This window comes from Danio rerio, chromosome 13, assembly GCF_052040795.2.
Source record: "Danio rerio strain M-AB ecotype USA chromosome 13, GRCz13ab, whole genome shotgun sequence".
Taxonomy (NCBI): domain Eukaryota; kingdom Metazoa; phylum Chordata; class Actinopteri; order Cypriniformes; family Danionidae; genus Danio; species Danio rerio.
The window spans coordinates 10,152,509-10,178,373 of NC_141033.1; the positions used below are offsets into that span (position 1 = coordinate 10,152,509).

Here is a 25,865-nt window from a genome sequence, read left to right on the forward strand (position 1 = left end):
AAGGTAAGGCTATGTCCGAAACCGCCTACTACTCAGGAGGTACTGCATTTGAATTTAAACGTACTATTTGGCCGTTAGAAAAGTACGTTCTATACAGTATGAATGTGAAAAGTATGAATGGAATTCGGACGTACTACATCCGCCATTTTGTCATGGTCACATGATCTACCTGCGTCATTTGCGTCGCTTCACTTCCATTCATGAATTCTCTCTGCGGGGCATTATGGGATAGCGCAGCGTGCATGGGATGCGCACTCCAGAATCTCGCCGGAAGTAGTAAGTCATCCGGGTACTTCTCGCATACTGATTTTCGAATTCTATGAATTCGGACATACTACTCGGCTCACATACTGATTTTAGCGTACCATATAGTATGAAAGTATGCGGTTTCGGACGCAGCCTAGATCTTCAGGAACAGGGTTGAGCAGCCCTGCACTAATCATACACTATACACTATATACACAGACTTCTATATACACTAATCACAGACTTCTGAATGCACGTAATGCACAACTGATGTATATGAGATAAGACACATAATGTAGGAGGAGTATACACATGTATACTCATGGTTGTCGCGATATCATTAATTAATCTTACGATTCTATACCAGCGGAAATATCACAATACCAAGTGGTATTGCGATACTTTAAATCATAACTCAAATTATAAAGAAAATCGTCAGAAATACTGTATTTTACATGTTATTATAGGTCTTGAATGTATTTCATAATTTCCTTATTATTAAAAAAAGTATTATTTGCACATCACTTCACCTAAAATGAATTCATTCTTTTAATTTTGTAGATTCCAGATCAACAAAAAATACATTAAAATAAAGATACAAATTATAGCAAATAAAAATTGTTCTAAAAATGGCATTTTAGGCTATATGAAGTGGTCAAAAATTGTTTCCTTGTTTTCTGATGCTATTTTAGTTTTTTTCATCTATGACTATTTTTTTTCAGTCTTATCAGGTTAAAATACAAAATAGCTCAAAATTTCCCTCTGTGAGTTGTTCTTTTTAAGATTGTTGTGGTTGTTGTAGCTACTAAATCATATTGACAGAAACAAATATGAATCGATTCAGATGTGCGTCTGAAACATCAGAAAACTCACAACCTTAAAGGGCTCCACAGACTATTAAAATAAAACAGTCTATTGTTGCACAAACGTGTGAGCATTTTAGTGACTTTTCCACATGCAACATTATGTATTATAAATAGACCGTTAATGACGATACTACCATTTACAACCTACAGTGGAGCTGCCAGTATTTTGAAGCCATAGTATCATGATACTACCATAGTACCGGTAAACCGTGCAACCCTAGTATACTCATTGTAAGAGTAAAATACTTCATAAAGTTATTGTCAAATAGTTTTTTTTATTGTTGTTGTTGTCTGTTGTAAACAAACTGTGTGGCAAGTGGTTCCCACAACACGCATCTATTCCTGGAGCTTCCGCTATTATTGCTTCTTACATCATATGTCATATACTGTATGTCGGTCATGTATAATGGAGACCCCCTAGTTTTTGAATCCAACGCAAAATCAATAAAATGTCGAAAATTGTAAAATGTCGATCCTGCTAAATTTTTTATGTAATCGCAAAATAACCGCAAAATGTAAAACATGTAAATAATCTCATAAAACATTAGATTCTAAACCAAATAATCAAATTCTATTTATTTCAGTTTGCAATTAATTGTTTTACATGACTTATAGACGCTGCATATAAAGCAGCACACGTGATGTATTTGAGTGTCTCGAAGAAAAAAACAATTACGTCTCACCTGCACCCTCACAATCGTTACATGGAATAGAATGAGGGACAGAAGGAGTTTTCAGCTTGTGCAGTAAACAGACGCGGATGATTTACACGTGAAGTCATATCAAAGATGAGATATACAGGTAGACGTCCTGTGACACAAATTGGACGTTTTATGCATTTGACACGCTTCAGACTGCAAAAGAAAGATGGACCAAACATCTAACATACAGAGCAATGGAACATACAGATGGAGATGGTTCACAAATGACGGCCGCTGCACGTGACACAAATTAAAGGACATTATTTGTGCTTTACACGTATGGCTGGTATTATGATGCGTGTAAAATCTATAAATTATTTTGTTTAATTTCTTTCTTTTTTTTTTTTTTCTTAAATTATTTTTAAACATTTTTTACATTTATAAACATTTTTAATCACAAAATTTTCTCCAAATTTCTGGCAATTACCATCACAAAATCAGTCATTTTTATAGAAAAAAAAATCGTGAAAAACTAGGGTGTCTGATAATGTGTATTCGGAACCTGCTGAAAGTCAGTCATCGGAGAATATCATTAAAAATCATTAAAAATATTTTATATTCTAGCTACAAAAATGAATCGATCCACTTCATGGGAACCCCCTGGCAGAGAATTACGATGCACAGATAAAGATGTATTTATGCCCTTTTAGCATGGAATAAAATCGATGTCATAAATATTTTGTGCGTAAATAAAATGAACGCATCTGTTATTATAAAAACGTAAAGGAAAACGGAGCATACTCGTAATTTTATGAGGGTACAATTCCAAAATCTGCGATTAGACAAATATGACATTTGTCTGTTTGATTACGATTTATACATTTACAATAGGTGTACTTTACTAACACAAAAATACAGTTTCACAACGGACACGAACACCTGATTACGAGTACGAATCAAAAAGCGACACTCCACATTCCAAATTACGTTACCGCTGTCACAGGCATTAATAAACAAGCGAGAGCCATCGATTTCAATGGTGCGCTTGCTGGGCGCTCGAGCTCCCACACACCATCTCAGGTAAGATTTTTGTTATTCCCTCTTTAAGAAATGTACTTCATGAGCTGTAATAAAGGTTGAAACTTAATGAGGTCCGTTTTTGCTGCGTTTCTTAGACATTTTACAGAATCTAAATTAAGAACGGGCTGAGGATAGTGAGCATAATGTAAGCAAACGTTACAGACAGCAATCGCAGAATTTCTCAGTGAATCACTTAATGGTGTTTAACTATAACATGATATTAACTGCATTTCATGTGAAGTACACCCATTGTAAATGTATTATTCGCATATAAACAGACAAAAAAAATGTTATGTCTGTTCTAATCTGCAGATTTTGGAATTGTACCCACTTAAAATTATGAGTACGTTTTGTTTTCCTTTACCTTTTCATAATTACAGATGTATGAATTTTATTTAAGCGTGAAATATTTATGACAGCGATTTTATTCCATATTTTAGAAGCTTCAAAATAAAGGCCACCATCCGAGCATTTTACAGCATTGATGACCCAGTATAACATTTCAGACTACTCTGACTGTTCATTTTACAGAAAAAAAAGTCTCACTGAGGATGGCTTGAGTGTGAGTACATCATGGAGGATGTTTTTATTTTTATTTTTGAGTGAACTATTCCTATAAGTATTTTGTTTTTAATTGTTATATATACAAGTAGCATAGAAAGTCATGGCTATATGTGTTTGGTCACTAATTATGTAAAAGCAAATTAACAATATAGCCAAGTAGAATCTAGTTAAACAATCATTAACTGTTTACTGACAAAATCAAAGAAGAATTAAATTAAATTAAACTTGAACTGATATGTGCATGTGACCCATAAATCTTACAGGTTTTTGTTGCATATTAAATGCATATACATAAATGCATATACATAAATGCATATACATAAATGCATATAAATACAAATACAAACACTTTTCCCCCCTCAACAAATACAAATACCGGCTGCTCCGCACATCCCTAATATATATATATATATATATATTTTTTTTTATATATAAATATATATTTTCCAATTGATGTTTAACAGAGCAAGGACATTTTCACAGTATGTCTGATAATATTATTTTGTCTGATAATATTTGTTTTATTTCGGCTAGAATAAAAGCAGTTATAAATTTTTTAAACACAATTTTAGGGACAAAATTATTAGCCCCTTTAAGCTACTTTTTTTCTTGATAATCTACAGAACAAACCATCATTATACAATAACTTGCATAATTACCCTAACCTGACTAGTTAACCTTTAATTGTCACTTTAAGCTGTATTGAAGTTTCTTAAAAAAACCTAGTAAAATATTATTTACTGTCATCATGGCAAAGATAAAATAAATCCATTATTAGAAATGAGTTATTAAAACTATTATGTTTAGAAATGTGCTGAAAAAAAATCTGCTCTCCGTTAAACAGAAATTGGGGAAAAAAATAAACAAGCGGTCTGATCATTTAGGGGGGCTAATAATTCTGACTTCAACTGTATTCACACACATATATATATATATATATATATATATATATATATATATATATATATATATATATATGAATACAATGATGTGATTCAGAAGGGAATTATTAATATAAAATCTTATATTATTTTATATGAAGACTAATACTATTTGCATTATATAATGTGAATATATTTATTTTTCACTTATTACTTTTTGATATTTTATGCTATAATATTGCACACAATTATTCTACATAGTTTAGTTTTTATTACTCATTTATTACTAATGTCACGGCAGAACGTCGCCTGACACTTTCATCATAATTCTTTTCATAATTGTAGTATTAAACATCAAATAGTCATTAAACATGCTTGTGTTATTGATTCATAGCATTAAAATAAAATAGCCACTTTCACTGGTGGTCTTTGACACGTGGAGCCCACTGTGTGTGCACATGTGTGAGTGAATGCACGTCTGTCCACTCGCTCTCTGCCTGATCTTTCGTCAGAGGCGCCTTTTGGGGTCAGAGGTCTAATAAAGCCACTTAGGGGCATGGAGTGGGGGAATAATCACCCTGTCATATCCTCCCTTCTCTCCTCTCCTTCTGTTTGTTTTCATTTCTCTCCGTTAGGCTTCATTTACGACTAAACCAGGCAGAAAAGCCTCCCTTGCAGTCCCTTGTATTATCACCATTCTCTATCGTTACCAAATGCTGCGCTAATGGACATTGCTGCACTCCAATTGTCATCATGAGCGCTGGCGTATTTTTCTTGGAGGAACAGGATTTGATTAAACATGGCCACCAGCAGTGCTGAGTTGGTAATGTAGCGCCCAGCTAATGTAGCGGACTTTAAACAAGGGTTTCTTGGGGGCTCTGGAGGAATTTGGGGTATTGCTAATAAAATGCATCAAATATGTTGCAAGGCCTGGAATCATAAGGCTAATGATGCGAGCAGAACCGTCTGAGCGATGGCTTTATAATGATGATGACAAGCTTGACATATTCCCAACAATCTGTAACCCATTTCTGCACAGGGTTCATCACTCTTGTCCTCTGTTTCACCAGCTTATCCTCTTTCCTTTTGCAAATTGTTGGACAGACTTTTTTCCTCTTCCTCTCTCGTTCTCGTCCACAGCTCTGTTTAGATGTAAATGCGTGCAGCAGTTAATGAGAATAGAAATGAAATGTGCTCCTCTCTGCATCAGCGGCTGGTTTGTCTGGGCAGGAGGTGGCTTAAATCACTCACACATTGTGCATGTGAAAACACGCAGCTTGTCTTCCTCCATTTGGTGAGTGATTTTGTTGCACGTCGGGCGCTTTGCGAAGCGTGGGCCAGCGGACGGTAATGGCGGATCATCTTGCTCTAATGTGATGAACTTGATACCCTTAGCCTCACCACTTCCCACTCATACACACACAAATACACATACACAATGTGCTGCGTTGACCCCCTGATGGACCAGCTAGTATTTAAGTATTAGCTTTGATGTTTTTTGTTTATTTGGAAACCTGTTCTTTGGATGGTGAAATGAAAAAAACAAGCTGTGATATTTTCTGGTTGACTAATAATCAATAGTTTGGTTGTTGTCGTTGTTTTATTAGTTTGCAAGAGCATGAGGAGGGTGGTTATTTAAAAATTTGGTAACACTTTTTTATTTAGTCATTTAGATTAGACTACACTTTACTTGAAGGGGGTGATCATAAGACTGTCATGAAACCTTTAAATCATGACGAAATGAAGATTTTATGGCAACTATCATTAAAGTTGCTGTAGGCGATCTGCCTGAATGCTATAGGTTAGCATAATATTTCTTTGAAACACAATCCCTCCCCTGCTGTCCAAAGCCACGCCTCCTGAAATCACGAACACACACATTAAAGATAACAATAGACAACTCACTAGATCATGTCTCACCCGTTGAAAAACTTTATAGTACTACAATTCTGTATGGAAACTGTAATATACCTAGTACGTTTTCTGTTGTGTAGCAAGCAAAACTTGTCATAATGTGCAATATTTCATGCATGCAAGGATCGCTGGTCTCACTCTTACGCACTTTGTCCTAAAGCGACTGGTGCTTGACTGTTGCCTGCAGGAATTACACTTATTACTAAGCCATACTTGCATGCTGTTTCAGAGCGAATATTCAGAGTAGCATGGTGAACAATATAGGGAGTGCGTCATAGCAAATATGACATTAGCTCCTTTCACACAGTGATACCGGTAAATATGCGGAAAATTACCGGAATCACTTTACCAGTAAATAGGAAAAAAAATAAATAAATGCTGTTCACACAGGCAAGAACGTTACAGAATTTTTTCGGAAAAGACCATTCACACGTCTATTCCAAAATACCGATAAATTCTGACAGAATTAAGCAGAAATTAGCTTTAAACAGCTGCACCTGTATTTGTAAACATAGAAGGGGTCTAGCCGCCTTTCCACTGCACACGACATTTGGATATGACTGTCGTAATACGCCCCCTTGTGGCAGCCGCACAGTATTTTCAGTGTTGTCGTGCACCACGGGGGAGAAGCTGATTTCACGGTGTCCAAAATAGATGGCAAAAGCAAAAGCCTTCATTCTCTGTGCGTTTACATGAATAAATAAATGAATACCGCTAAAATACTGGAGGGAATGTAAAGACAACATTAAAAATAAATATTTTTATTACTTTTTTACTTACATTTATGAACAGAAAAGTTTTTTTTTAATATAGACTTTTTATAATAAAAAAAAATAACCGAATAAACTCCTATTTCTCATCTGCTCGGACAACACTGGAATACATCATATCCGGTCGGCAGGTCGCATACGGTCTAGTCGCAAGAGTTCAAATATTTCAACGGATCCGCAGCTCAATTCGGATCTGAATTTTCCGCATACGGATATGATCGGAACTCAACGCAGCTCCCGGACTGCTTTCCATTGGAAATTAATGACTTCCAGTCTGTCGCTTGTCGTTTGTCGTGTGCGGTGGAAAGGAGGCTTCAGGCTTTTGTTGATGGTTGATGGTACATAATATGTGTGTGTGTGGCGCTCACCGGCTGCTTCACATGCACACGCGTCAAGCAACTGAGCTTGAAGGTAAACAAACAGCGGTTTATCATAAGCATTTTAACGATAATTCTTTCCACAGTTGGCATTAAGAAGGAACATAGAAACATTATCCGGCTAACATCTAGCAGCTAAATGTGTCCGGAAAAAAAATATTTAAAAGCTTTATTTTCATAAACAGCACAAATGTGAATGAGTGGATGTCTCTTGTCAATGTGTTCTAATCGTGAACGCGATCTTTCTGGCAATTTTCCTTCTGTGTTCACACAGAGCAGCATTCCGGCAAATTACTGGTAATGTTACAATTTCTCTTTCTGGAAAATTGCTGGAATAATTTACCGTTTTTTTCCAAAAAGGGCTAGTTTACACATGATCCCTTTCCAGAGAACTAAAAAAGGTCTGTATGTGTGATATCTAAACTTGACAAAACATGTATTATAACCTGTCAATGTCTTTATCAAACAAACTTAAAATTAGACACCATAACCTGTCAAAAACATGATTGTCAGGAGTCTGTTATAATTGTGTCGTGAATATTTTTCAGATTACTTTTTTCAGTGAAACAAACTAAATTTGTCATTAAAAGTGAAAATTCTCTGTCACATAATTCTATAACAATGTTGTTAATGTTTTTCTACACCTCAACTATATAAATTGCTATTAAAATGTTATTAAATGTTAACACACTGTAAGTAATTTTATTATAGTGAAGTTATTAATATATTTTTTTCATAAATATTTAGTGTCCTCCAAAAGAAGGTCAGATAATAGACTATATAAAATGGTTTAAAACATATTAAATATCTTGGTAATGTCGAAGTGCCATGATAAAGACAGGTTGTGGTGTATTTATGTCAAGCTGTCATAACAAAAGCATCTCAAACAATGTCTTCTTTGCATTTAAAATGACAACTGAGTCATAAGCATGCTTAAAATATCTTTCAGATTTATAATGTGTCATATTATGATGATAAAGGTCTTATGAACATCCTTCAAGTAAAGTGTTACCATAGTGACAGAACATCATGATGTCATAAAGACAGCTTCATGATGTCATAAAGAGTGTGGAAACATGAGTCCTTGTCACGTATGCACAGCTGATGGAAATCAGCCAGACATGTACCCAGACAGAAATTATGTTTATGTATGATAGTTAAATGTTATTAATAATATTCATATACCTATTAATAGCTGCTATTTTAATTGTTAATTTTTATTAATATTGCAATAAAAATTCATAATTTAATTTCACACTATTTTATTTTGCTCTCATAAATAAATAGCCTGAGATAACATAATGCTACATCTCCTTTCCAGGAGAATCATCAGTCTTAGCGATCGATGATTGGCTTATATAGTATAATGTGTGGCTTTATTCGCCATATTGACAGTTATTCTTTTTCCCATTCAAAACTATACGAGTGACATATCTTGTGTATTCTATAATATTTTACTGCATCCTGAATAGCTGAATTAGGCCCAAGCTGAACTTTTTTTTAATAGCCCTATGCATATGCCTTCCCCTTGGCACTTGAAACAAAGTGTGAAGGGTGATAAAAAATATTCTCCTAAGAAATGAGACACCACTGCTAAGCCCACATATGTCGTCACTAGCTCATCGGTCATATGAGATGTTGTCTGCAGTAGTCATTACAGAAGGCCCAAGCTCAGTAACGTTTAACAGATTACTTACTCTGAAAGTTGTTTTTTGCTGTATTTAAACTTAAACAATGTTGTTTGTTTTCAGCTTGAAATCATACATGCTCTCTATTTCCTCGGGCGTCCCTGTGTCATTTACAACATATGACTGGTGGTTCATATTGCAAAAAAACACAAAACTGTACAATGTATTTACACTACTCAAATTCATGGATGTAGCCAAAAGAAAAAAAACATTCATGTTATACCAGACATGTTGTTAAAGAGCAAATTCACTGCTAGACTTGCCTGACAAGCTTTTGGCAAGTCATTGGTTATCAGAATTGATAATAAGTAGATCTACTGTATTGCGTAAGCAGTAACTATAAGGAACTATTGTTTGCAAATTTACCTTCCTTTTTTATTTATTGAAGCACTGTAATGCATGAACGCCATTATGAATATAATGAAACAGATGCGTGTTTGTAGTAAAAATTCTTATTTTACATTTGTGGGTCTCCTTGCTCACTCGGGCAGCTATGTTGCTGCAGAAGCTGGTTTGTTCTGAAAATTTTGCACACCCCTTCATTTGTAATGTGGTCCTGATTATTTTATTTTTTAAGGGCTACATGGTATTTTCCCCTACCCCTACGTCTCAAGCTAAAAGAGAATCGGGACAGCTATACCCTTCTCAGTAAACCTATGAAACGGTGGAATAGAAGAAAGGAGTAGAACTGAAATAGGGCCTTATGTTTACATCACAGCAACTCATTGCGAACTGCATTATTTCAATCATGTTATACTGTGACTGTTCTACATCAAAAATCATTTCTGTTTAAAATATTTAATTGTCTGCAATATAGACAAATTATTTTAATCCTACTGTCAGCCTTCAGAATCATGAATAAAGAAACCCATCCTATTATAGCTTTTTGTGACAACTAAGAAATAATGATTTTAAATTAAAGTAGGTGCTATAAAATGAATCATGACTTTTATCATTCATGCTTGAATTAAAGCACATATTATTGTCTTCAACCAACCAACCAACCAACCAGCCAGCTAGCCAGCCAACCTACCAAACTACCAACCCACCGATCTACCAGCCAGACAGCCAGCCAATCAACCAACCAGCCAGCCAGCCAACCTACCAAACTACTAACCGACCGACCGACCAGCCAGCCAGCCAGCCAGTCAATCAACCAATCTCCTAGCCAACCAGCCAGCCAGCCAACCAACCAACCAACCAGCCAGCCAGCCAATCAACCAACCAACCAACCAACCAACCAGCCAATCAACCAACCAACCAACAAACCAGCCAACCAACCAACAAACCAGCCAACCAACCAACCAACCAGCCAGCCAGCCAGCCAGCCAGCCAGCCAGCCAGCCAGCCAGCCAGCCAGCCAGCCAGCCAGCCAGCCAGCCAGCCAGCCAGCCAGCCAGCCAGCCAGCCAGCCAACAAATTAGCCAGCCAACCAACAAACCAACCAGCCAGCCAGCCAGCCAGCCAGCCAACTAACCAGCCAGCCAGCCAGCCAACCAGCCAGACAGCCAGCCAACCAGCCAGACAGCCAGCCAACCAACCAACCAACCAACTCACCGACCAACCAGCTAACTAGCCAACCAACCAGACAGCCAATCATCCAACTCACAATGAGCATTGCCAAATTGAGTCTGAAAAACTGAACACCTCTCCATCATCTTCAGTTCCCTATTAGTACCTCATTTTTCTCAATTACAGAATCATCGGAGGCTTGCTATCGAATATCTTGCATTCACTGATGATAACGAATTAACTTCAGGGTTACTGCTTAAGGGGACCACACACTAAAAACAGCCTCATTGTGTCTGGATAACCTCTATCTTCAGGCCCACCCAGTAGCTTACGGTTCCATAATGCTCTTCGGCAGAGCTGCTTCTCATTACGACCAGAGGATAAAGTCCACTCTGCTCTCCTGGATCCAAAAGAGCAGCAGCCCTGGTACCCCCTAAACACTAACACACCAGAGGGAAACATAAGCCCAGCTGAGACCCCCTCTAGAAACATGAGCCATTGGGCCGATCGCCCGCCACACTGTAGCTCTTCATAAATCACTCCTCTCTCTCTCCATTCTGTCCCGGTGCCAATTCTGACGCTCCAGAGGGACAGCTGGAGGGGAAACACGGCGTCCCTGACCAACATCATGAAAATCTGTGAAGAATTGCTGCAGCAGGATGGGTACTTGCTCTTGGCTGTTTGGGTGGTTGAGTAATTTGTTGAAACTGGTGAAGTACTGGGCACAGGTATATGTGCGAATGTCATTTTTACAAGCAGGTGTTGTCAGAACACTAGGCTTGGGTCTGAATTCTCAATTAATTTTCCACTGGCAATTTGGTTCTGGTTTTATGCATGTTTTTTTAACGTTCGGCATGTGGTGAGCAAAAGTGGGAATAGTGTTTTTCGGACGATTTGTTAGGGCTAGTTTGTTTTTTAGTTTTAGTTACAGTTTAATAAACAGTGCTTTGTTAATTTGTCTATGTTTGAATTGTTAATTTGGTAACACTTTACAATAAGATTGTATTCACTTAAACATGAACAAATATGAAATGATCAAGCTAAACATTTATATATTTGTAATTTAACCTAGTTTAGTAAAAAGGATTGTTTGTTGTTAGTTTGTTAACTGATTAAATCTGTTATTTAGTGTTAATATGGATTTTAAACAGTGTACAGTGTAGTGTTTTTATCTTAAATATTAAACTGTTGGTTCACACTTTTTTTAGTATTTAGAAAATATTTAGACATTTTTTATAGAATTATTATTATTTATTTGCATTAAATCATTCAGAAAACAGAGAATGTCCAAATATTTTCTAAATAATAAATTGTGAATGATGAAAAGTATTGTATTTATTTTAATAAAGTTTTACACACATTTGTTTATTCATTTTTAAAATAAAAAAATAAATGTTTCATATTATTATTATTATTATTATTATTATTATTATTATTACATGATCTTACCAGTAATGTTAGAATTTGGAATTTTTTGCTGTTAAACATTTTACAATTTTTTTTTAGCATTAATTTTTAAATGAATGCAGCCTTGGAGAATGTAAGAGACTTCATAAAATACACCATCTCCAAACTTGTGTCTATGTGGGTTCTCTGAAATTTAGGTGCAGTTGAGTTTGTTTTAGTGCATGTAGGTTGTAATGACAGGTATGCCTGATGTCAACAGTACTCCGACATCTTTCACCCACAAAAAATGGGCAATTTTGAAAATGCAGAAGACTCTGTTTTCTTTTGGAAACCCTGGTGTTTGGTTTCAGTATAGATTGAAATGCATACTTTTGAAAATGAAGAAGCAGCAATCCACAGTCACTCTTTTGCTGCTTTTATTGACTATTGTATATCGTTCCCTGATTTGCCAAGCCCCTCTTATTTGACCATTATACAACCAGTAGCCTGCAAGTACTGATGCTGGCGAAATACAGTATGCGCATGCCCAGTGAGCATGAATGAACATGTATCATGCATTTTAGCCTGTATAGTGTGAACTGAGATTGCTCTATATATATATATATAGCTTTATATATATATTGCTCTATATATATATATATATATATATATATATATATATATATATATATATATATATATATATATATATATATATATATATATATATATATATATATATATATGGCAGCAGGTTTGACTAGCGCTTTTGCTGCTCTGGAGGCTGCAGAACTTTATGTCCCTTGAATGACTCTGTTCTGTCGTTTTTTTATCAGAACTTTTTCTTGAGAGACAAGCTGGAATTCATCCACAGTGTGTGCTTGCATGTCTGTTACTCTTTGCATTTTCATCACCTCATAACTCAAAGGGCGAATGGAGTCTACAATTATTTTCTGTTGCACTAGATCTAGTTCTGCTCCAGAACCGTTAGATGTTTCGAAGTGAGCATTAAGAGCTGCTCTTGACATTAGACTTCTGTGTGTTCACAGGTCGAAACTGAAAGTCTGTCACCAGCAGTCTCTAGGCCCTGGAATTGTTTTTATACTTTGGTTCATACAGTAACTCATTCCATACCCTTTGTGTTGTTTTCTAACCTACTTTTTGTGAAAATTGTGTTGTGATTTTCAAGCGGTTAAACTTTAGATTTTTTCTTGTGGATGAAAATAAGATTACAGTATAATATATTTTTGACTCAAAAAACATCAAGAAACTACCCACCTTGCAACTGCATTTTGTAGAAATTCCCTAACAACTACTTGTAGCATCCTAGTAACCACAAAGCAACACCATAGCAACCACCCACACCATCCTATTTTTTCGGTCTCAAATGCTTATGTGATCTATACAAACCTTATTTTTATGATGAGATATAAAGTATAAATATTAAATGTCTGTGTATAAAATGGAATCTAAGCATGTTTGTAAAGTGAATCAGAGCATACGGTACACACACCGGCCACTTTATTAAGTACACCTGTCCAAATGCTTGTTGATAAAATTTCCAATCAGCCAATCACATGGCAGCAACTCAATGCATTTAGACATGTAGACTTGGTCAAGACGATCTGCTGCAGTTCAAGCTGAGCATCAGAATGAGTAAGAAAGGTGATTTAAGTGACTTTGAACGTGGCATGGTTGTTGGTGCCAGATGGGCTGGTCTGAGTACACACACTGGTCTCGCACAACCATCTCTAGGGTTTACAGAGAATGGTTCGAAAAGAAGAAAATATCAAATGACCAGCCCTTCTGTGGATGCAAATGCTTTGTTGATTCCAGAGGTCAGAGGAGAATGACCAGACTGGTTCGAGCTGATAGAAAGGCAACAGTAACTCAAATAATCACTCGTTACAACCGAGGTATGCAGAAGAGCATCTCTGAACACGTTCAACCTTGAGGCAGATGGGCTACAGCAACAGAAGACCACACCGAGTGCTACTCCTTTCAGCTAAGATCAGGAAACTGAGGCTACAATTAGCACAGGCTCAAAAAAATTGAGATTAGGCTCAACAATAGAAGATTAGAAAAACGTTGTCTGGTCTGATGAGTCTCAATTTCTGCTGTGATATTCAGATAGTAGGGTAAGAATTTGGTGTCAACAACATAAAAGCATGGATCCATCCTGCCGTGTATCAACAGTTCAGGCTAGTGGTGGTAGTGTAATGGTGTGTGGGATATTTTCTTGGCACACTTTGGGCCCATTATTACCAATATTTCCAGTACCTTGTTCAATATTACCTTGCAGTACCTTGCACGAAATATTAAGGCAGTTCTGAAAGAAAAAAGTGGTAAACCTGGTACTGGTAAGCTGTACCTAATAAAGTGGCTGGCGAGTGTATGTTAGCATTGTATTGTAAACTTCTATAAATTTTTAGTGTGAAAGTTACTGATGAATCATGTTTTTGAAACAAAAATGTTTTACACAAACATGTAACATAAATTCATACTTTCTTCTGAGAATATAAAAATCTTGTATAGTAATGCTGTTTGTTAAAACTCTTTATAAAACTGTATCAAATGTTGCCTCACAGTAAGAAGGTTGCTGGTTTCAGCCCCGACTGGGTCAGTTGGCATTTCTGTGTGGAGTTTGCATGTTCTCCCCGTGTCCCTGTTGTGTATGTGTGTGAATGCAAGAGTGTATGGGTGTTTCCCAGTGTTGGGTTGTAACTGGAAGGGCATGGCTATGTAAAACAAATACTGTATAAGTTGGTGGTTCATTCCACTGTGGCAACCACTAATTAATAAAGGGACTAAGCCGAAGAGAATGTGAATGAATGAATAAGAATTTGGTCACTGAACATCTTTAGGAAAAGAAAGATATTTAAATTCAAATTAGTTATTGCAAACAAATGAAATGCAAACTATGACATTTCAACTAAATTTAATATATTTTTATATTTGTCTTGATTTGTCCTATTTAATACATTTGTATTTAATATTTGCCCCAACATATTAACTTGGGTGTAATAATTTTTGGACTTTTGGATTTTTGGACTTTGGTGACTAATCTAATGCACAGATATATTATTGTAAAGCGTCCTATAGAAAATCTTCATTTAAAAGAGAGATCTTTGAGGGTTGTACTCAGTTATGCTTAGCACTGTATATTATACTGCCTTGTATAGATGATTTTATTTCATTTTATAGTTCTTGATTTGATTTGTTTTATCTTAGTTTATTTTATTTGTTTTATTTTATCTTATTGGTTTTTTTTTATCTTAAATTTATATAATCTTTAGATTTTTCAAATGAATTTCATTGTTTTGTATTATTTTATGTATAGATTTGCTAATCTTATCTCTTTTTATCTTGTTAATGTGCGGACACAGTTTAAAATTACACCGTACCAACATCCTTCCTGTCAAGCATACACTTATTTAGACATACGGCTTGCAACCAAATAATGACCTGTATAATGTATTAGTGCTGTACATGAGCTTGGACAGTGCGAATTTGTCTCTCTACTTTCAAAAACACGAGTGTGAGCAGATTTGCCTGTCACTGTGTCTGTCAAGCTCCCTGTCTGCAGCAGGAAGTGGGTGGGGCTCGAGCCCACCTGCCCCGTCAGTCACAGCGAGGACAGCTGCACTGGCGTCAGGCTGGCACAGTGCTGGTCATCCATCAGCACACTGGCTCAGCAGCTTTGCCAAAACTCACATTCCTGTAATGCCCACGACCACTGCATTCCACCTCTGGCTGGCTATACTGGCCCCCTACAGGCTTCTTGCAGGACATATGCCTCTGTGTGTGTGTGTTTGTAGATGATAAAGCACTCTTTTATTCAGGCATATAGTACAATATAAGAAATTATGTACTGGCTGTATTTACATTTAAAGCAAGCCATTTCTTGGCCTAGCTCACCCCAAAATATAAACTACCAAAACATTCAGAGCATGGTAGAACATTTACAACAATTACTGTAGAGCATTCCATTCAAATGTTTGTTAATACTTTAAGGTCGACCAATAACGAGAGAGGGGAGTGGCTTATGGAGCTAGCAGACGGAGCCAGAGGGTGTTTCACTGGTGTTAGTTCAAATTTACTTATGGTAATGCATTTGACCTATATAGAGGTCAACATCATTAATAGACCTATAAAACGATGACCTTAAACCTTGAATTTTTAACATATTTATTGACCCTAAACCTTAAAAAAAATATCCATCTTTAACTCTGCTAGATGCAAATGTCATTACATTATTTATACAGACTCACCATGCTCTTTTGTGGAAAGTGTGTGATGCAATAATATTCAGTTTGGTATAAAGTACATTTATGAGGTTGTTATTGCAGAGTAAATCCCGGAGGTTATTGGAAGCCTGATGTACAGCAAAGTATTACTTAGTCACAAGACACTGTCAAACAGTAGAACAACGTCAAAAACCGCAGTGACAGACAAGCAGATGCATATGAATGTAGATGCAAGTATATGGATTTGAATGTATTCACTGACAGTCAAGATGATTTAGGCTCCTGGATGAGTCTCTGTTATTTTGTGGTTGTTATCTTGGAATAACATTCCTTGGAATGTTGTGACTGACTGAGAGTTTTCTAGACAGCCGTGTCATTATTTAAGTTATTATGATGGCATATCATGGTCTTTCATGTAGAAATATGCATGTTTTTTTTTTTAAACGGACAAAAACAAAATTCATTTCAAAACCATCTTTTTTTATTGGACATTTTAGTTACAGTAGTTGCTATTGTGTTGCAGGATTTTAGAAATGATGTGTAATTTAAAATGAAGTGCCTGTATCAGAATGAAAAGTTTTTATAGATTTAAAAAAAAAAATAATCAAAGCTAAAACAGCTCCTTTTTTGGCTACCTATAGAATTTGGAAAAGTCACCTATAGGCATTTATGTTCATATTTAACATATGTTTGTATTTAAATAGTAATTTTATTGCACTTACGTGTGCTTTAAGATGGCCCATGCTTTATGTTGTAATGCTGTATTTCAGTTTGCAGCAAATGACCTTAAGTGACCTTCTGTGCAGCACAGTCTGAAGTTTAAGCCATGTCTCAGCATTACAGTTCGTGATCAGATCATGAATATATAGACTTATCCTGAGCCAGAGATTATGGGTTGTGCCAAGTAATAGGCCATGTCTGGTTCTTTTTTTTTACTGGCTGTTTGGTCTGTGTTACTGCTTCACTGCTCAAACCCCAGCTACTCACCTTATTCTTTAATGTATAGGGCTCACAAGGCGCTTAGATTTATGGAGGGAGACAAAGTTTTCATCTCTGGGACTCTAGAAATCAAGATTTAGGGTGTAATTAGTCTCACCTCCCCTCCTCTATCTACCTCCTCTTGCAGTCTTTGCTCTGTGTGTCGGCCTTCAGGCTCCACGCTGGTGTCGGGGGAGTTCCTCCACGTGCGCTGGGCTCTGAAAAGAGCTATTAAAAAGCCATTCATTAAGACACCGCCTCCCATGGACCTCAAAAAAACCTCACTGTCTTGCCACAGCATCTCAGTCAAGTGTGTGTCTGCGTACAGTTCTGTATGTGTGTTTCTGGGTGGACTTTGTTTTTGTTTTTACATTTAGAGAAGAATTTGATGAAATGTGCTTAAAGGGTTATTTCACACAAAAATTAATTTAATTAAATTTTATTCTCAATTTATTCTCACTCAAGTGCTTCTTAACAATTTTTTTTCACATTATGAAAATTCACATTATGAGGTATTATGAAAATGGTTGGAGTACCAGAAGCAATTGACAATTGAATTGGAAGCCATTGGAATGAAAAAATAAAAAAATTGCAATATATGTCAATGGCTGCTGGTTTCCAACGTATTCAGTATATATATTATTTGGGTGGAATGAAACTTAAGTAGGTTTGAAACAAGGGGTGGGCGAGTAAATGATGACATAATTAAAATTTTGGGTGTAATATCCTATATCTTGTTGTTGATGTTAGTGTTAAGAGCAAAAAGTAATAACTTAACTTCTAGTTGATCATTTGGAAAAGTGGCAGAAGGCAGATTTTTCCAATGAATCATCTGTTGAACTGCATCACAAGCATCATGAATACTGCAGAAGACCTATTGGAAGAGATTCTCACAGGAATCAGTCAAGTTTGGTGAAGGAAAAATCATGGTTTGGGGCTACATTCAGTATGGGGGCGTGCAAGAGATCTGCAGATTGGATGGCAACATCAATAGCCTGAGGTTTCAGGACATTTGTGCTGCCTATTACAATAAAACCACAAGAGAGGGCAAATTCTTCAGCAGGATAGCACTCCTTCTCATACTTCAGCCTCCATATCAAAGTTCCTGGAAGCAAAGAAGGTCAAGGTGCTAAAGGACTGGCAAATTAAAGGGGTAGTAAGCCAGTTATTTTCCAGTCCTTTTAGTTTCTATCTGGCTTTTGTTGTAGACAAAGGGGGAAAACAATTCAGGATTTCAAACTGCACAAATGTGGCTCAACATAGACCATTTTTGAGGGTCCAAAATGCATATTTAGCCTTAATGTAATTTACACATCTTAGCTGACAAATAATGATCTTCTTTTTTAAGGAAAAAAATTACATTTTAAATAAATGCTTGCTTTGTCCAACTCTAGTTTACAACTTCTCTTGTGCTGTATACATGTTGGGAAGGTCATGTGTGATTCAGGTGTCAAGAACTGCTCTAAGAAAGCTGATAAAATACTGTTTTGTCACTTGTCAGGACTATAATTTTCAATTCTTCTCTCTTCATACAGGTTCTTGACTCAAATAGGGGGCAGTTTGGATCAGATGGGCAGTTCTGTGCTCAGGCAGAGCATTGAGAGCAGTGTGAGGAGCAGTGGTCTGGATGTCTTGGCCAAATCTCTGAACACTACACCTGAAACTCTACAGCTCATTGTGGACGGACTCACTCAGCCACCTGGATTTGATATTCGTCAAAGTAAGAATTAACCTGTGACTTACCCAAACTGTTTACATTTTTTATGTTTAAAAGCAGTTGCATTGTTCAAAGGGCTTCATACGTGAAACACAAGCAGAGTGACTTCGTTTCTATGTAAATGGTTCATGTACCTGTTCTGATTCTTTGAAATTTTTGGAAAGCCAGTTATCTAAGAAAAGTCTTAAAAGTTTCATGAATTAAGGCCCTTTGATTTTGTGCTGTGCATTCATGTTTTAGCAAACAGCTGATTTGTTGGAAAGATTATTTTATTTAGATATCTAACAGTTTAGTTTAAACAGCAAAATGGAAAACTAAAGTGTTTTATATCGAAAAGAGAAATGTCTCTTATTGCATTCCACCAGAGAGAGAAGATCACACGAATTTGCCATCTGCAAAATATGCAACAATCATAATGAGGACTGGTTTAACTGCCCTAGAGAAAGCGTGAGTTGTCGTCATGTCAAAGAGCAGTTTTTTCCCACTCTAGTTCCAATTGTTTCTTTAGCCTTCCAAAGACATTAAAAATCCAAAAATGTAAAAAGCAGTGTTTAATAAATTTTAACGCTTTTCCTGAAAATTACAACCCTAACATTTATCGAATGCTTATCTTCTAGCGTATAAGTTTTGAGGCAGTTATTGTATTGGATAAAAAATGTATTCCCATCTAAAATGTCATTTAACATCAATGTTTAAGTATGATATTGTCCGGTTCTGAAATGAAAATTCAAAATTGGCGCCATTGATAATATTTACAACTAAGCAGGTGAAACTTTTCCAAGACATACTCAAAATGGTTCATTTAGAGCACATTTCATATTTTGGTGGGAGAGGTCTCATCAAAACAGAACTAAATAAAGAGCTTGAACTGCGACAAGTCGGGTTGGGCACTGAAAACCGGTTCCATAGTGGCACCAGTACCAACAGTATGTAGCGGACCAAATCAGCATATTAATTTCTTGCCACTGGTGCTGCGACAAGGACGTAAGAAGCATCAAGCGGTACGTCAAAGGCGCATATACAGTAGGTACGCACCATCTCTAAACATTTAGTACTAAACAACTTTGAGGGATAGAGACACCATTGGCGATGTTAGACATTTGTTCTTGTTGCTTAGGAAATGCACGCACGTAGACAACGGTCGCAGTACAGCGCATCCAGTGAGCGACTCACTTCAGATTCATCAACACGCATGATCGCATTCATCAAATTTGCTTAACCTTAAAACCTACCTTCTAAAGTATGGCTGTATTTTATAAGCAAGGATCATGACACAGCAACGTGAAGCAGACACTTTACAAAAGTTGCATGCAGGGGGGAAACACGTCAAACTTAATAAAACATTTGAGGGCACATCGAATCAACTTAAAGCTGTCTTTGACAGCTTGCAACATCATCTGGCACTTTCATGGACTACGTTTATGGACACCAACACTGCGATTTAAATATGATTTAGACAATACTTTGAGCATGCGGTATCAAATTCCATTAAAACGACATTCTTCCACCAATCCTTAGCTCATACAAATCCAATAGCTCAGTTTGTCAAAGGCTTGAACAATATGTTGCTGAATGAAAGTGAAAGTGGCAAACTGCAGTTAAATAAAAATAAAAAATGTATCACCCGAAATTGCATTGCATGAAAGTCCGGAGGAAACGTGGATAGTGCGGTGATACAATGATGTTAACCAGTGCTTCAACATGTAAAACGAGATCATGAAAGGAACATTCAAAAAGCAGCTCATATAAACATCTTAATCATATTATTTTCTTATTCATATTAAAGCAAATATGATGTCCATGTAAACATAGACCCAAGCCCCAGCCCTAGAAAAAAGGTGTTCCCTTATTTTGATGATAGCTTTAGTAGTAAGCTAATGTAATGTTGGTTGCATAATGCAAATCTTAAATTCATGCTAAGAAACAAATGATCAAAAGAAATATGTCAATGTAATTCAATTCAAATACATAATACATGAATTGATGTATACCTTAAACTTTAATTATATTGTCAAATAAAAGATTTTTCTAGAGTCATCCACCTTAATTTTGTGGCTCATTGATTCAGGCACCGATATCGAAATAACCCCAAAGCATACCCATCCCTACTGACAAGAGATTATATTATATTAAGAGGTATATTATGTAAACAATTATTAAGAAATAAAACATCTAAACCTATTCCAGTACACTCAGTGGGGCATAATAGAACCCTTTTAAGAAGTTTTGTGTGGCTACTACACATATAAAAAAGGCAATCAATTTGAACTTTCTGCTTTGTATCATAGCCCATGAGAACATTTCATAACGGAAGTTAACTGTTCCTCAGGTTTATACACAGATGAAGCTTTTGAAATAAGCTTAGGACAACACAAACCAAAGTATCAAAGCACTTTCTCAACATGGCCGCTACACAGATCATAGACAATGCTGGCATCTCAGTCTCTTTTCCACACTCCCGTCTCCCGATTGGGCTCCCGTCTCCCCTGAGTCCGTCTCTTGTCTGCGAGATGACTGGGCGGCGCTCCAGGCTTTTGAAGTCTTGCCGCGTAATTTGGGGGAAGACCCGCATTATTAAAGCAGACCTGCCGACAGATATATCATTAATGAGAGAGAAAGCTGCGTAAAGAGGAAAGCAGAGCAGCCTTGATCCCTCTGCTAAAATCCCCTGGTGACTCTCAAAGCGAATAAAAAGGACCAAACAACAAACGCCTCTTCTGGTTTTAATGTTAAGTTCAGACATCCGAGAAGACATTGTTTTCCTTCTGCGGGTGTTGATAGTAAATGTTAAGTTTCATTAAATGTGACAGGTTTATAATTGAGATGAATGTCCCGACGTGTTTTCAGGGTTTGAGAGCAGAGTTCATTAAACACAGGATTTATTTTTCCGTACTTGGAAAGATGATGGCAGTGTTAAATGAATACTCAGGTGAAGGAGTAACTTAGTTTCTTTTAGAAATCAACTACTCAGATGCCTCTAAACATTAGCACATATCTGTTTTTAATTGTAATGGATTGAGAGATGGTTAGCACCAATGTTTGTGGCATACTTCATATGATAAGATGTCACCTCGTTGGTCTAGTGCACTACATGGGACACTAGCTTTCTCATCAGAAGGCTGCAGGCTCACTTCCTCTCATTGGACGCCTGACGGGCTCTGCTCTGTGGCCAGCTGTATAAATAAATGCCATTTGAGCGGTGCACTAGGTAAGGTGTCCCGGATAAGAATAATCAGAGATGAATGTTTCCTGGACTGCAGAGCCTGCTGAGAGGCCATGTTTATGTAAAAAGCACCTCCCAAAGAAAGTCGCCCAAAAACACAGGCGAAATGGACTTGGAAAGAAGTGGTTTGAGAGGCCTGGTAATTCTATTTGTTTTATACTATTAGCCGGAGCTTGTTTCTTATGTCTAGCTTTGGAGTTCTTGGATCAGTTTGCAATAGGGTGCTTAAGACTCAAAGTCTTAGTCATTGGAAAAGACAAAATCTGTTGAAACATTCTCTGTTTCTTTCTTTGAGTTTTTTGGCCCGTTTGCAAGTATTAAAATGCATTTTATTTAGTCCGATCACAAGTGGATGACACTGATACAATATTCTGAAATACATTCATTTGGATTGCTTTTGTAGGGTAAACAGATATGAAGTGCCCTATCATATACCTGGCGCAATAAGGTGCAAGACGTGTTTGGCATCATTTTTTGCTATCCATTGAATGCGTGTGGATACCAGGTGGAAACAGTAATGCTTTAGATGACCACACACTATTCCCAGACCACTTTTGCCCTAATTATTTTTCTTTTGTTTTTGTTTAAAAAGATTTTGAGCAGGCAGACTTCAAGCGAGAAGTTGTGTCCATGAATGACCTGCATGATGGCATGGTGCTGACGGGCCGTGTTACAAACACTGCATTATTTGGAGCCTTCGTAGACATTGGAGTGGGACGTTCTGGTCTGATTCCAAAACGCTTCATCATTCCAGAGAAACTTCCTGTTGACCAGAGACGAAGAAGCCTAGCTCTCGGTCCAGGTGAGCGGGTAGAGGTACGGGTCATGAATGTGGATATTCAGAGGAATCGGATCACTCTGGACCTCATTAGGGTTCTTAGATAACTGTTAGTTAAGGGTTTAAATGTAGTTATTATTACATACATATTGTATTTGTTTATGGAACATTATGCTTTTCCAGTGTTTGACTGTGGAATGTGCTGAATTAAAACATTTTTTTATTTACACTTTAATGCAAATACAAGATCAGTGTGTAAGAAGTAATTGTAGGTTAATATCATATTTCTCTTTATATTTGGTGCCAAAAATGCTGTTTTTGTTCATTTATTTTGACCTGCTGTTACTGTAGTTTTCAAGACCTTCAATAAATGTTATGTTTCATGAAACATAACAGAATTATAATGGTGATGATCCAATTCAATTCATCTTTATTTGTAGCGCTTTTGCAATGTAAATTGTGTCAAAGCAGCTTAACATAGAAGTTCTAGTAAATTGAAACGGTGTCAGTCCAGTTTTCAGTGTTGAAGTTCAGTTTAGTTCAGTTCAGTGTGGTTTAATATTCACTGCTGGGAGTCCAAACATTGAAGAGCAAATCCATCGATGTGCAGCTCCACTAGTCCCAAACCACGCAAGCCAGTGGCGACATCGGCGAGGAACAAACTTCTCTAATTGATGAAAGTGAAGGAAAAAACCTTGAGAGAAACCTGGCTTGGTTGGGCACAACCATTTTTCCTTTGCCCAAACTTCTTGTGCAGAGCTGGAGTCTGGGCGCTGGAGGTTGGAAATAGCTGGACGTCCATCGTGGAGAGGCTGCAAGTGGGAGAGGTCACCAGCTGGTGTACAGGCTTGCCCTTCAGGATCAATGCAAAGGCTCGTCTGTCACTGGGGTCTTACAGGAATCAGTCTCATGCTCTCCACTACTCCATGACCACTACAGCAGCTGCTCAGGATACGGCCTGGTCCAGGATTATGGGAAACTCAGGAATAATAAAAACAGACTGACATAAGTGCAGATGCCGTTCAAATTATAATGTCTTTTTGGAAGTGTTCCCGGCCCTGGTTTCTTTAAATAAATTATTGCCTTTGCATTCTCAAATATTTATATTTATTTACAATTTCAAATTGCATTATGGGAATATTATATTGTGCAATAAATAAAATTACTATAAATAAATCCAATAACAGGGCAGCATGGTGGCGCAGTGGGCACCTCACAGCGAGAAGGTCACTGGTTCGAGCCTCAGCTGGGTCAATTGGCATTTCTGTGTGGAGTTAGCATGTTCTCCCTGTGTTTGTGTGGTTTTCCTCTGGGTGCTCCGGAGGAAAGTCCAAAGACATGCTAAAGACATGCTAAATTGTCCTTCAAGAGTTCACACTTAGCTGATGATTGATTATAAATCTTGTTTGGCGTGCTGTCCCGGGAGAGAGCCCTGAGCTCATGAGATCCTCAAACCCAGGGCTCCCTCCCGTTGCAAGGCTGGAGGGGAGTTTGAGCTCAGGTAGATCTCGAGAACTCCCCTGCTGTAGTAACCAATGAACAGTAAGTGATTGCTCTTTGGAGATAACTACGTACCAGAAGCATGTCTATGGTGCCGATTTGGATTAGTCAATTAACTTAATTTGCATGTTTTTGGACGGTGGGAGGAAACCGGAGAACCCAGGGGAAACCCACGTGAGAACGGGGAGAAAGTGCAAACTCCACACAGAAATGTTTGCTGGTTTAGTAAAGCCTGGAACCAGAGACATTCTTGCTGTGAGGCAACAGTGCTAAGCACTGGGCCACCGTGTCACCCATCTAGGAAGGAGGAGGAGTAGGGGTGGAAGAGGGGACTCTTCAACACGAAGATAACAGTGGAATGAAACCCAAGGTATTTATAGTAGTTTAGGAGTCGTCTGATTGGAGCATTGTAAATTGGATAATGCAGATCCAGCCGCTAGCAATCATAAGAAAGTGATCTTCTCGAAATTAGTTTATACATAAACTTCACGTAGTGTACGTGTGTGAATTAATGTGTATGGATGTTTCCCAGTGAATCCTCTGCGTAAAACATATTTTGGATAAGTTGGCGGTTCATTCCGCTGGGGTGATCCCTGATTAGTAGAAAGGGACTAAGCCGAAAAGAAAATGAATGAATTAATAAATTTAATACCAATGTATATAAAAATAAAATAACAGAATGAAGTATACCAATTATTATACTATATTTTACCTTGACAAACCCAGACAACATATAGCTTTGAGCTTAGAAAAATGTCAATAAAGGTTACTTTGCCAATTTTCTCAAAATCAAAGGCTGTTGGAGCAGACATTAAGATCCCATAATGCAACTTGAAAAGCCTAAAAAGTGAAAATAACCATGATGAATGAATGAAGGCATGGATGAACGCAAGTGCTGAAACAAATAGGTGCAGTTTTAAAGGAATAGCCATGTTAAGAATAGCTTTTAAAACAATTATTTTACTTTTTTTTCGAGTGCCTTGGAGTTAATTTTGCCTTAAACACAATTTTGCTGTTTATCTTTATGTATTCCTTACAAAAAGAGCATCAACACATTACTCCTAAAGCACTTCTTGTTTGATTTTAACTTTTTTTTCTCTGAAGATTTACCGTAACTCTTTGTGGTATACACACTAAAGAATCTAAATATATGCGGTTGAATTCAGAATTATTAGCCCCCCTGTTTATTTTTTTCCCCCATGTCTGTTTAAAAGAAAAAAAATTCAACACATTTCTAAACATAATAGTTTTAATAACTCATTTCTGATAACTGAATTATTTTATCTTTGCCATGATGACAGTAAAGAATATCTGACTAGATATTTTTCAAGACACTTCTATACAGCTTAAAGAGACTTTTAAAGGCTTAACTGGGTTAATTAGATTAACTAGGCAGGATAGGGTAATTAGGTAAGTTATTGTATATCGATGGTTTGTTCTGTAGACTATCGAATTTATAGCTTAAAGGGGCTAATAATAATGACCTTAAAATGGTTT

At 36.9% G+C, this 25,865-nt stretch overlaps 1 protein-coding gene across 12 annotated transcripts in view; it reads left to right on the forward strand.

The window, feature by feature from the left end:
• srbd1 (S1 RNA binding domain 1) overlaps positions 1-23,272 on the forward strand; it is a 160,556-nt gene extending 137,284 nt beyond the window's left edge. For 10 of the 12 annotated variants that reach the window (XM_087278833.1, XM_087278834.1, XM_087278827.1 and 7 more), the window contains 2 exons: positions 18,686-18,870; positions 22,683-23,272. In XM_087278833.1, coding sequence (XP_087134959.1) covers positions 18,686-18,870; positions 22,683-22,975 — 478 coding nt within the window. In that variant the 3' untranslated portion in view covers positions 22,976-23,272. Of the gene's footprint in view, positions 1-418; positions 2,667-18,685; positions 18,871-22,682 lie in introns of those variants that run through there. The other 2 variants (XR_015505582.1, XR_015505583.1) reach the window with 2 other exon arrangements.
• Positions 23,273-25,865: the final 2,593 nt, after the last annotated feature.